The sequence below is a fragment of the Myiozetetes cayanensis genome, unplaced genomic scaffold (genome assembly GCF_022539395.1).
Source record: "Myiozetetes cayanensis isolate MyiCay16 unplaced genomic scaffold, myiCay2020 scf32, whole genome shotgun sequence".
In the NCBI taxonomy this organism is placed as follows: domain Eukaryota; kingdom Metazoa; phylum Chordata; class Aves; order Passeriformes; family Tyrannidae; genus Myiozetetes; species Myiozetetes cayanensis.
The window spans coordinates 21,029-33,591 of NW_026087544.1; the positions used below are offsets into that span (position 1 = coordinate 21,029).

The window sequence follows — 12,563 nt, forward strand, 5'->3', positions numbered from 1 at the left end:
GACAGCTTATTTGCATGGTTCATGCTTCCATGTGGTACATTCAGTGGGCTCAGCATGTGGCTGTCGCCTCTTCCAGAATAATTCTCCAATTTTACAAGTTTCCCATTCTTTCATACACAGATTTCAGAGTCTTTTTAGTATTTTGAAGGCATTTCACTTGTTTATGCCTTATTATATCTGGCTGGTTTATTGTTACCATGTGAGCATGGTCAGCAATTAATGCGAAAATCAGCAGATTCAGTCTGTCTGAAGCAGAACAACAAAAGGCCTTGAGATATTTCACTTGCTTGGAACCTATGTGCTTACACCTACATTTTCCATCTTAAACAAAGATCTTGATTTGAAAACTGCAGGTACTCAGCACCTCTGAAAAATCAGCCAAGTCTAAATAAGAAATAAACCCAGCATTTTAAAAACGTTACCCTGGAAATTTTTGGCAAATCTTTTGTGCAGCATTGGAACAGGCTGCTTAGTCTGCCAGTGTTTTAAAGTCAAATGCTCTCTGTAATTTGCTGCAAATTGACTCTCAATGTACCTCGGTATTTTCATGGTTGATGTGACTACTGAGTGTAGAATGCTAGACTGTTCACCGTGGAACTGTGAGATGCTGTGTGACTGCGCCAGGAAAAGCAGGCTGTCTTCCTTATTTAGACTCTTCTTGACTGCTGCATGTTCAAATTCTCCAATTTGCATGTAATATCATCATCATCATAATCCCTGTGTGCTCCCATATATCAGAGATTATGTTAAATCTTCCTTCTCTGCAACAGCACTGTGGTGGTTTTAATCTAGGCCTTCCTTGGTTACCAGTTTGTAACCAAGGAAGAGGCAGTGTTCCCAGTATTCCATACGATTTTTACATAAATCGGGGTATAAATAAGAAGGGAGGAGAGGTCTTCTCTCTCTTCTCTTCCGGCGGGGTACGGGAACAGTGGGTCCTTGCGTTGGTCTCGCTTATCTAAGGTTGAGGCCTGCAGCGACTGCTGGCCTGCCACACAGAGGATAGCAGAGTGCTGGTCGTGTGTGCCAATCCTGTTTTTTTTCTAAGGGACGTGGTGAGATTTGTTTTACTAGTTACTTTACTAATTCTCGGGTTTGATTGCGTATATCCGCTCGGTGTCCCTTTTTGTTCCCTTTTGTTCCCCTTTCCCTATCCCTTCGGGGGGTGTTTGAATTCCTTTTTGTTGTGTACATAGCATCTTAACTGTAATATACATCAAATATATATTTTTTTTTTATATAACTAGCTTGATTTTCGGGTTCTTCAATTTGCATCGTTTTTTTTCCTTTGCCCTGGGGAAGAAGGGAGGGGGAAGGGGGGGGGGCTGCTACTGAGTCTTTGGGCATTTGGCAGGGAGCCAAGTCCGAACCATGACAAGCACTCACCACAGGTCCGTCTGCACACACTCACCAGGTTCTCTTGTTGTCAAAGAAAAGGACAAGGAAGAGTTTTTCTCCTGCCTCCGTTTGCCTCTGCTCCCCCAACTTCAACACATCCACAGGTGGGACAGGAATGGGGACTCCATTGTGAAGCAAACCCTCACGCGGCATCTTGGGATCAATTATCTAGTGACACAAGGAAAGGATATTTAAGAACAGAGTCTTTCCGAGTAATGAAGAGAAGGCATTTTTTTTTCTGTTCTTTCAGTCTATCCAAGCTAGACAAATAAGTCTACTTTGGATGGTAAGCAAAATTGCTTGTTATGTTTCAGTGGCTCTTTCTAAAAACATTTTGTCCTCAAGCCTTCCCCTGAAGAAGGGAAGCCAGTCAGTTCAAAAGTCAGGCACACAATCTTTAAAAAGTGAAAGGATCTACGTATGTTGTTCTGTGCGGCTGTAGATGCATCTACACTAATTGTTAATTCAGTACAAACTCCATATCATGTTCAGCAAAGGATCTCCCTCCCTCACTCCAAAATCATACAATAAATGTGATACGCACAGTCTCACAGCTCTGCTGCTTGGATGTAGAGACCCTTCTAATTTCTGTGATGGTCACTTTCTTTTAGCCCTTACAATTTGTCAACAGTCGCAAGAGCTGTCTGTCCTTGCCATCCAAACCAGTAAGGTAATTAAGCACATGGCTGCAGCCACGTGGAAATTGCATGGAGCAGAGATGGCAGGAAAAGCCATATTTCAAGGAGTATATTTAAAAGCAGCAGAAACAACAAAACATGGTCAGCCCATCTAATGTTCTTACTCATAAACTTACTTTGGCAATCTCTGTTGACAACTTAAGCACTGCAGTGGTAGTGCACTTCCTAGCAACACCTGCATGCCATGTTTTGCTTTGAAACCAAGTATGGTGCTCAATGAAGACAGGTTTATGGATTTCGTGTTTATAGAAAAACATCCAAAGACAGATAAGTATTAAGGTAGTATTGTTCAAGGGACTAAGTGCAAACACATGAATATTCCCGTATTTAAATCAAATTTATGGTTTTATACATATATATATATGGTTATTATACATGACAGGGCCAGCTGGGCACCTACATATGGAGTTGTACTCACTACACAGGAAAATGTGCAGACACTTAAAACACCAGTGGAAAGTGGTGCCTGCATTTATAAAATTTACGTCTTCTCATCCCAGAAGTACTGATTACTTTCAGGCGAGGGGAGGGGAGAGAAGGGAAGGGGAGTTCCTATCCCTGACAATGAGAGCCCAATGTTTTATAAATTCTCTGCAATGCTCTGAAACAACGAGCACAGGGAAAATAAACTGCGCAAAGGGGAAAGAAAAAAACCCACATGTTGCATTATTTTGGGAAGTTTTCCTTTTCTGGCTGGTTAAACTGCACACCAGCACTGTGTTCTGGGCTACGTGCCCTGCAAGTACAGGTTGTGAGAGAGCAGCAGGGTACTTACCAAGGCAGGGTAGGAAGGATAGCCACGGCACTTGGCCCACACAAGCTCCAAGGGCTCCAACTCAGCCTGACTCTCAAAGGACATCAGAAGAGTTCTGCCTAAGGGACAGGAGGACACACAGCTTAGGAGGGCTATTACTAGCAAAAGGGTTTGGTAACACAAGAAATGACACTGTCATCTAACCCAGGCATGATGGCCTGCATTGTCTCAGTAGCAATCAGCTAAAATAGATGAATTACTGTTGTACTTAAAACATCTGACAGAACAAAATGGAAAGCCACTTATTGTTTGTACCCATATGCATTGGGTGACCAAACGAGATGTTTGACACATATCTCATCTGCAGTAGGTTTATGATACAATTTAGTGTGCACTGAGCTGCAGCCTTCTTTATGCTCTGTCAGTACAGTCATGTTCAGCATTAAGATAAAGCCACAGCCTCTTAAATCATGGGTCCAAGTCTATGCGTGCATGTAGCTTCATATGAACTCTTCAATATGGAAATATTAATTAAATTGAGTCACTGAAATCAAATGGCTACACAAGAGACGGGTTTGGTCATACGCATGAAATCTATCAGCTCAGGGTCCTGGAAAAAGAGTAATCTTCATTAATGCAAATTTTATAGCAAGTAGTGCTTGCTGTGGGGAAAATGATCAAACAACTGGCATTGAAAACTGAATCTAGAAAATGCTGAGTACAACCCAACTGAGCACCCTGTCAAGACAGATCTGACGTGCCTCTCCACTACTGCATTCCAGACATATTCTTCCATTAATTAAATGTTATTCTAAAACACAGAATTGTCCCACTGAGTCTAATTCTCATGTTACCAGCCCAACTCCGTAAGCTTATCTCCAAAGAAGACTGCAGAACACATAAGGCCCAGGATAATAATGGTTCTCAGAGAGCCACGACAAGAGCCTGCACTCGGGAGCAGGGCACAGGCGCTCCAGGGAATCAAAGCCGAATTCTGATTTCAGCACAGACCTGCAAAAACTCTATAGTTGACACTCCATAAAAAGGACAAGAATCTGGTCGTGTGAGCACTCAAAAAATAGTGTAGTGCCTTGGGTAGCATTAGAGGAGTGTGACAATTTTACAGACATATAGCACAGTTTGACAAAGACAACTTTGTTATGAGGACCTTGCAAGCAATACAAGAGGGAAGAGCTATGAAGTCATCTCCAGAGAGACCCCTCTTACAATTAACTCTTTGTACTGCAGCATCATTAAAGAGAACTATTCCCAAAACAGGAGAAGACAGTGCCAGGCACATTACACACACCAGCCCTACAGAAAGTATCCTTCCAAGGAGAACACTGGGCATAGGCAATCGGCAAAGGTGAAAGCAGGAAAAATCTTTTATGCAATACTCTAAATTTGTAACAAAGCAGGTAATAATGCCCAGGCTGGTCAGCAGCCTGATCATAAAACCTGGATAGTTTGTGCAGGACTGGTTCCTGGTGTGCTTTGGGATGTGCTCCTTCTGGTTTAGATGGATGTCAGCCCTACAACGCGCTGGGACCAGAGCAGTGTGGGCAGTGCAGCAATTCTCACCTGAGCCACTGAAATCAGGATCTCCATTCACACCTTCCACGAAGGGCATCCGAGAAAGAGCTGGCTTTCCTCGACTGCGCTTAGGAGGCATCAAACCACTGTTAGAAAGATATGGAAAAGAAGGGCATTAGGAGAAAACAGGTTATCCTTGAGAACAAAGACAAGGAAACAGATTCCCCAGCTCTGTCTAAAATACTGAAAAATTACTGCACTGGTGCCTCACTGACATGAAAAGAAAAGTGAATACTTGACCAAAATGTGATCTCTTCCAGTGAAAGTGCAATGGACATCATCCCAGCTTTCCCAGGAACTACGAAAAGGCCTAACAGAAACCAAGCTGTAAACATGAGAAAGAAACCCAGTCAAGATGTCACACTTGACAGCTGATGATTTTGGAGCTTTCATGAGCTATACCAGTTGTGTATACACTTAAGAGATGACACAGCAGCCCTCCAGTACAACTCTAATATGCACCTGGACTCCTACAGCCCATATCCTGAATTCCCTTTCACCTCATTACTACAAACATTTCAGAAAATGGACTATATCTCCACCTCAAGCAATTGTATTTTTTCTTATAATGTAATTATTTTTTTCTTTCACAGTTTCCTAATAAGCAACCTATTCTGAGTGACTTTGGTGCTCAAAAAGAAAGACTGGAGAAAAAGCAGTCAACAGAACTGTTACTAAATAGAATAATTGTACAAGTTATCCATGAGCCATCAGTTTTGGGGGTGTCACATAGCTCTAATGTAATTTTTACTATGTTAATTGCTTGCAGTTCTTGCAATAAGCCCTTACATCACAGTTCTCATCTTCACAGTACTGTACAAACACCAACTAATAAGTCCACACACTCTCTATGAATTCACATTTATGTCCATCACTTACAGATGGAGAAATGGAGGGAAATACGGTGGGGCCATAAGGCCAAGACATGGCTTGAAAGGCCATTTCTGGCTCTTGGTCTTGTTCTGAGAGCATCCTCATCAAAAGATTTCTGCATGACTCAAGGACCCTCATTTAAGTGACACTATAACTATGTGCAAATCCAGGTGTCTCCTTCTGTTTCCCGTCAACGCAGCTTCTTACTTTACGATAGTTTATTGCCATAACTTCTTGTACGATCTGCACAGAGGTCATGGTAGCATCCAACTTACAGAAGAAGCAATGACTGAGATGAAGATTTGGACACACAGCCCAGAAAATAGGGAAGAGATGAAGCGGTGCGTGTGTGTCTCATCTCAAAGAAGAACTGAGGTTCTATGCCTACACGGGGCTCAGCACGAGCAAAGAGAGATAATTTACTGGGGTGCCACATGCTGCCCTTGGGTTGCCCAGCACCTGACGGTGGAGGTGGGATCCCTCTGTGACAGGGAAAAGCCCTTGCCTAAAAACTGCTCCTCCAAACCCATGGCCTTGCCCCTTGTCATGGGCACGAAAGACTTTGCAAATAGATTTACAATGGTAACACTAATCAAACCTTAGCTACAAGTGCAAAATTATACGCCTCTTTGGGCAGCTAACATTTAGGATCCCTCTGCCCAGCAGAGCAGAGTTTTCATTTGAAAAAGGCTCCTGGGATTCAACCCTGCTGCAGAACATTTTATTATTACATGGTTAACAGTTTTGATCTGTTGTTCAGCCCTGAGAACGGGTGTGCAGAGGCATATGATTTTGAGTGCCCAAATAACACTGCAAGCTTGAAATCTTACACAACTAACTGAGTACATGCATTGTGAGGAGGCACAAAATGTTCAAACGTATTTCTCTAGTGATGGGTCATGTTCAAGGCACTGCAAACATAACCATAAATATCAACTAAAAACATCTTGCTTCTGTCTGTCCGGGATGATCTTACCCATCCAGCTCAAATGTGCTCAGCCTGCCACTCACAGCACACACAAACGTGATTCTGGCATTACAGGTTTTACTGTGCAGTGAAAGGACTGTGAAATAACTTAAATCAGTGTTAGGAGGGCTGGACAGATAAATAAGACTGGAAAATTGACATGATACCCATATATACCTACTGAAATTGACCAGAAGATATCAGGTGTTTGCTCTAAGTCTGTTCTAAGTCACGTTTGAAGCACCTAGTTCCACTTCTAAACTTCTGAGAGGAAGAAAGTGGCAATTCAGGTGGCAAAAGTTCAGCTTTACCTGCAGTGCTCAACTGAAAATCTGATTTCAAGTTTTTTCCAGTTTTGGTTCTCAAGGGCTGCAAAGCATTCATCAGTAGAGAGGATGTGTATACATTGAGAGAGACAAGTGTAACAGATACCCACTTGCTTGGAAAATCAAGCCCTGCTTTTGGGACCTATAGCTTAAAAGAACAGGACAGAAACACAGTAGCTTTTTGTCTTTTAGAGTAGGCACAGAAGTAACAGTTTAGGCTGGGTTTAAAATGAAGAAGCCAAAGAACAAAAGCAGAGAGATAAATTCAGACACAGAAGGTGTTCCAGGGCACAGTTTTGCATGGAGCACTTACCTGCAGGCTTCAAACACCAGTCCACTGCCCAGGGCCGAGCTGCACTCAAAGTCAGAGCCACTTTCTGCATGCTTTGCAAAGCCATTAGTCACTCCTGCCAAGGAGACAAATGGGAATGACAGGAACTGACTCCTGAAAGCATTCCCAAGTTCAGAGCAGGCACAAGAAGCCAGATAACCATGGCCTTCCCCCATCCAGGCACCCACCACCACCAAGTTCCCATGGGCTCTCCAAAAGTCCAACAGGCATACAAAGGGCAAACTCATGGCAAGACCACTATTGTTTTTTCTAGGTGTAAATATGGAATTGCCACAAGGCGTAAATTTCTGGGAAACACCTTGTTATGAAAATCCTGATCACAATGACCGGCTTCTACAGTAACACAGATTCATCCTACCAAACACCTGCTCACGTTAGGAGAAATCAGCTGTGTTTAAAATCACGGAGGGAGCTGGGGTTGTAACAAAAAAGCAGTGCTGCAACTTGAAAAAAAGCCAGTAGTGCTGCTTCAGCCAAGGAGAAACGTAGTTATCAGTGATTTTTCGGCACCCTGCCTTTATTTTTCCGGTTTTTAATTTCAGCCTCTCATTCTGATCTGTGTCCCATGCAGATGACAACTTTCTGCTTTAATTACCAACAGATGATGATGGCGAGTCCCTCAGCTCTTTGGAGAAGTCATTTGTGTTTCCCTTAACCTGTCCTGGTAATCTATCTCCACATTCAACTGCTTTCCTCCCACTCTCAATATGCTAGCAACCTTATGATAGCCTCACAGTTATGAGATAATATTTGAAGTGTAGGCCAAGTCAAACCTTACAGATGGAACTGTCCCAAAACAGCTGTTCACACAGAATTAAAAGAAATTACAGTGCTGTCACTCAGATGTCTCTTTCCTCTTGTGTCTCTCCAAATTTCACCTCAGCTGCTTATTCTTATTTGCAAATCTAATTTGAAAAGGAATTTTCTTGGTATTCCCACCAATTTTATTTAAACTCCAGAACTGAGGGTACAGCCGATTTAAAAGCAATGTTTAACATCTCATCTTACATGGGTGCTGTGTTACTATACACCGTGCACAGTTGCAACCAAATGCAAGCAGCTGGGCACATTGGCTGGCCTTACACAAAATGGAAAACTCCCTCTTACAGCAGCCATGTAGACTAGCAAAGAAAAGAATCACTAGTGACTTCCCTGGGCTTCATCTTGGTACCTTTAAATGTCTAAAACGGAGGTGACTAGAGCTGAACTAAGATACCAAAAACAACATGTACAGTCAGTGGAGAAGTGCAACTCATTATGGACATGCCTTGTTTGCCCTATTTTAGAAGCATGTGGAAGAGATGCAGCTTTCACCAGGCACATCTGGTCATGAAGCCTATGTTTTCCCCTAAGCATAAAGTCAGTTCCAAGTGTGTAGTTTAGATGCAGAAGTTTTTACTCAGCCCCTGGATTTCTATGTCCTCGGTCCCATCTCACAGTTTCCAAGGGTTCAGGGGGAAAAGAAATCCCAAGGAACTGGGATTTCCAATTAGGTTGGAAAAGACCTCTGAGATCATCAAGTCCAACCTATAACCTAACACCACCATGTCAACTAGATCATGGCACTAAGTGCCATGTCCAGTCTTTCCTTACCTCTCTGTCCTGCCTGCCTGGGTGACTTTTCTCGATTGCTCTCATTGCAGGTTCTGCTCTGTGGCCGCTTCCGAGCTTGTCGCTCCCCATCAGGGCAGGAGGGTGAAAGCTGCCCGCTCTGCCTGTGGTCCTCCCTGTTTTCCAGGGAGCAGTCCAGACCTCTCTGCAGCTTCACCCCGTTCTTAGCTTTTTTAAAAAGGACAGATGTTCGTCGGCCCACGCTGCTGAAGGAGGGGCTGGCAGGGGTGTCTGCAGGCGACAAGGCCAGTCCATTCAGGCTGTTGTTGGTGAGCAGGAGCTGGAAGGCTTGGCTCTCCTGCTGCAGAGCCTTCTTGTCAAAGAGCTCCCTGTCCAACACCACCCTCTTCTGCAGCTGATTCAAGGACTTACTTTCACTGATGGGTTTGAGTGTTGGAGGGTCCTGCAGAGAGTCCATCTCCGAGAGGGAGGGTGCAGGTCCTGTGGGCTCCAGGGTTGGAGGTTGCGGGGGCTTGGCATCATCTGCTAAAGGAGTAAAGAACCTTCCTGAACATTTTACAAAGAGTTACTCCCAAAACTACCAACAGCCATTCCCATCTTTCACCAGGGCCAATGACACGAGAAACAGCAGGTCTTGACTGCTGACATGCACTTGAGAGACGGAATTAAAATCCTGATGCAACCTCTCACCTTTCTCCCTTTCCTCATCCCCATCCCTTGATGTTTTCTCCAGCCTCTGGTCCCGCAGCACAGTCTCCCCCTTGGTCTTGTTCTGCTGCTGGGCCAATTTCTGCCGAACGGAGTTGATCTCCCGTCTCAGGAGCCGGATGCGTCGTGTCCGTGCACCACTGGACCGCATGGTGCTCACTATGTCTAGTTTTCCCAGTAGCTCCTTCAGCTGGGCCTCCAATGACAGGTGAGCCCGGTTCTCTGGGAGGAGGATGTTATCCACTGCATCAAAAGAGATTGTAACAGTGAAGGGAAGGAGTAAGGCCCCTTGAAGAAATATCTGAGACCACTGCCATGCCTCACTCCCTTTGATGCAATTCATGAATCAATCGCTTTAGTCTGGAGATTTAGCAATCATTAACCTTGGAGCACTGACTTCCTTCCTTTGGGCAAAAAGCAGCTGATTTAACTTGCACTGCTCTTTTAGTTCCCCTTACTGTCCCAGGGGCCACAGTGAAAGGACATGTGTCTGCACACAGAACAGTTCACAGTCTAGGTTTTTGTCATTGTCAGATTAAATGACAAAAACAGACCACAAACGGAACTGGCCAAAACATAATGTTTGCCATTCTTTGGGGTCTGTTGAAGGGCTGGCCTCCAAAGGTGCAGGACAGACAGCTGAAAGACGTGCTACTGTACACCAACACAAATTTCATAATGACTCTCCATCAGTACCCAAGAGAGCTTCAACATTTAGGAAGCAGATGGCAGACTGCAAGCTCTGAGTGCTTCATATTGGCCTCAGTGTCCGGTACTAAGTTTAGCCAAGTTATTCAACCAATGCTTTGGAGCTGCATCGCAAGAGGGCTGTAGGAACGGATGCGATCATGTTGGGAATGGGAAGCCTCAGCTAGAAGGACTGACTGGGTCCCAGTACTTTGACCGCCCCATCACCCACTCCCAGACCTCAGTGTTCCATCTAACCCAGTGGCTCTACACCTCGCCAATTTACAATATAAAGAAATGCATAAGGTTTCCCCAGAGCAAAAAATCCTCGATCCACCTCTGCATTGCTTTGTAAAATAGCAAGTTTGTACTACAGTCACAGCACAAATCAAAGAGCATGAGCAGTTTACAAGGCTCTTCCAAGACAGACATGCCCTAAGAGAGCTGGAGCTAAGCTGCACCTAGCTCAGAGTGCCCAGCTCACCTGAAATCCTGCTCTCTGAGGCTCTAAAGGAGTTAGATATATGCCTAGGTAAATAGGTGGATAGGAAAAGTCTTGTATGTAGAATGATGGCTATGATTTCCATGCAGGCTCAAAGACATGCTCAGAACAAAAATTATGATCTGCCTGAGAAAAAAATGTTAATAATTACTCACCATCCTCCCAAGAAAAGAGGTAAAAGTCTTCAGTTTTGGGTGACTCAGGCAGGTGAATCCCCACACCAATGTCAAAGCCAATGCTTTCAGCCTGCCGCCGTGCGTGACGCAATATCGCTCCTCCAAAGTCTCTGAGCCGGACAGCTGCTCGGTGGAAAATCGTGTCTTTAGCATTATACCTCATGCAGTTGGTAACTATAAGGTTAAAGTCTTCCTCAAACTCATCCAGTGTTCGGTACAGATGGGACTCCAGCTTCCGCCTCATGGTGGAAAAATCCATTGGGTTGGAAATGAATTCCAGGTAATCTGGAACCTAAACATATAAAACCTGTACAATTACAAAAACCATTTACTAGTCAACTAGAGTGCATCCATCATAAGCACTCTTAATGCCCTTTCCACTGGCAAGGGGCAGCGTCAGAAGTTCATTTCTGTGTCACCCAGTCAAGGCAGACATACCCTGGCTCTGTAAAACATGACTTGTACAAGATGTGCTAAAGCTTCCAGAAAAAAAATGCCTTTTTTTGGCCCGGAAGGATACTCACATCATGAGCCCTTTTTGAGATATTCTTTAGTCCACCAGCAGCTTGGGACAAGGTAGTTTGTGTTTCTAGGGTTACGACTTCTAGGTTATGAGCCTCTGCCCAGCAATACCTTATCTACAACCCACTAGACACCTCTAGGAAAGAGACTTGCCTCATTCAGGTTAACAGGCTCTGTGAAGATCTGGGCAGCATCCTTCTCCTGAAGTAGATCCAGTGTTGTGCGCAGAAGGACATTGAAAGGGGTCAGCTGTAGCTCCATAGCAGCCTGCTGAACCTTGACCTGGGAATGAGAAAACAGCGATAAGCACAGTTACGGAGGACAGGATATGTGAGTGGCGTCTCCCTCCAGTTTCTTCTGATCATCACCCCGGTTCTGAGTAGTGGTGGAAACCTCAGGTCAGCATCCAACTAGCCTGGCAGACTCATTGCTGTAGAACTTCTGTGAAACAATTGTGCTCTCCATGTGCAGGATGTACATCAGTAGACAGCACTTTACAGAGTCTAACTGCACAGTCCAGTCCTTTTATATATGAGGAACTCCTGTTTATTCAATCTCATCAAGTCAAAACAAGAGGAACCCCCAGAAAGTTAAAAGATACTACAACTAAAAATGAAAACAAGCAGAGGCTTTTCACACCTAGTAAATTATCCTGTAGAACTCCGTGCCTTAAGATATTATTGTTATGCTAATTAGCAACATTATATAAAAGTTGAACTTCCACAAACAACATCATAATTAGACTATAGAGCACGAACAAAGTTTAAGATATAAACTCTCAGACTTCAAGGCAGAAACCAAACAACAGTGGTTTGATTCTGCAAATTCCTAATACAGTTTCTTATATCCCTTATGAAGTCTCTAATACTGTTTGATTTCAAGCAAACAAGTTGTAGCACTGAAAATCTATTCAAAGGAGACTGGAACAGGATAAAAGTATTTATTTGTCTTTTAACATTTTAATTTCTTTGATCTTATAATCGCTCGTTATGTCATTAAATCAACCACTCCAACAGCAAAGGTAAGCAAGGATGTTTACACAAAGCAAACTGATGTGCACAAGACAGCATCAGTGAGAGAATGAATGAAGACAAGATATAAAGACCACACTCTTCCGCCAGAACATGAAAGAAGTCACACAAAGATGCATGATTCTGGAGCATCCTTCTCCACTCACCTAAAAGCTGGGCTGGGATAGAGCTCCAACTAGACACACTTTTCTGTGATATTTTATCATTTTATAAAAAACGTCATAGTTTTCATAAGCTTTTATGGATTTAGCCAGCTGTGACAGGGATATGTCAAGATATCAGATGTGAACAAAGTCCAAGAATGATTTTTTTTTTTGATCCTCCTACCTAAAATATGTCCACACAGCAAGCAGGGCTGAGCTACTAATGTAAATCAAGGACAATGCAGCAAATGAACCAGTGCT

The 12,563-nt window shown here is 43.7% G+C and overlaps 1 protein-coding gene across 9 annotated transcripts in view; it reads right to left on the minus strand.

Annotated features, from left to right (window-relative positions):
* The window catches only part of BRPF3 (bromodomain and PHD finger containing 3), a 31,589-nt gene that overhangs the window by 4,086 nt on the left and 14,940 nt on the right, over nucleotides 1–12,563 (minus strand). For 4 of the 9 annotated variants that reach the window (XM_050326885.1, XM_050326886.1, XM_050326887.1 and 1 more), the window contains 8 exons: nucleotides 11,282–11,410; nucleotides 10,586–10,898; nucleotides 9,224–9,484; nucleotides 8,555–9,058; nucleotides 6,923–7,016; nucleotides 4,432–4,529; nucleotides 2,872–2,969; nucleotides 1,412–1,566 (listed from right to left, as the gene is read on the minus strand). In XM_050326885.1, coding sequence (XP_050182842.1) covers nucleotides 1,412–1,566; nucleotides 2,872–2,969; nucleotides 4,432–4,529; nucleotides 6,923–7,016; nucleotides 8,555–9,058; nucleotides 9,224–9,484; nucleotides 10,586–10,898; nucleotides 11,282–11,410 — 1,652 coding nt within the window. The remainder of the gene's footprint in view (nucleotides 1–1,411; nucleotides 1,567–2,871; nucleotides 2,970–4,431; nucleotides 4,530–6,922; nucleotides 7,017–8,554; nucleotides 9,059–9,223; nucleotides 9,485–10,585; nucleotides 10,899–11,281; nucleotides 11,411–12,563) is intronic. The other 5 variants (XM_050326890.1, XM_050326889.1, XM_050326888.1 and 2 more) reach the window with 5 other exon arrangements.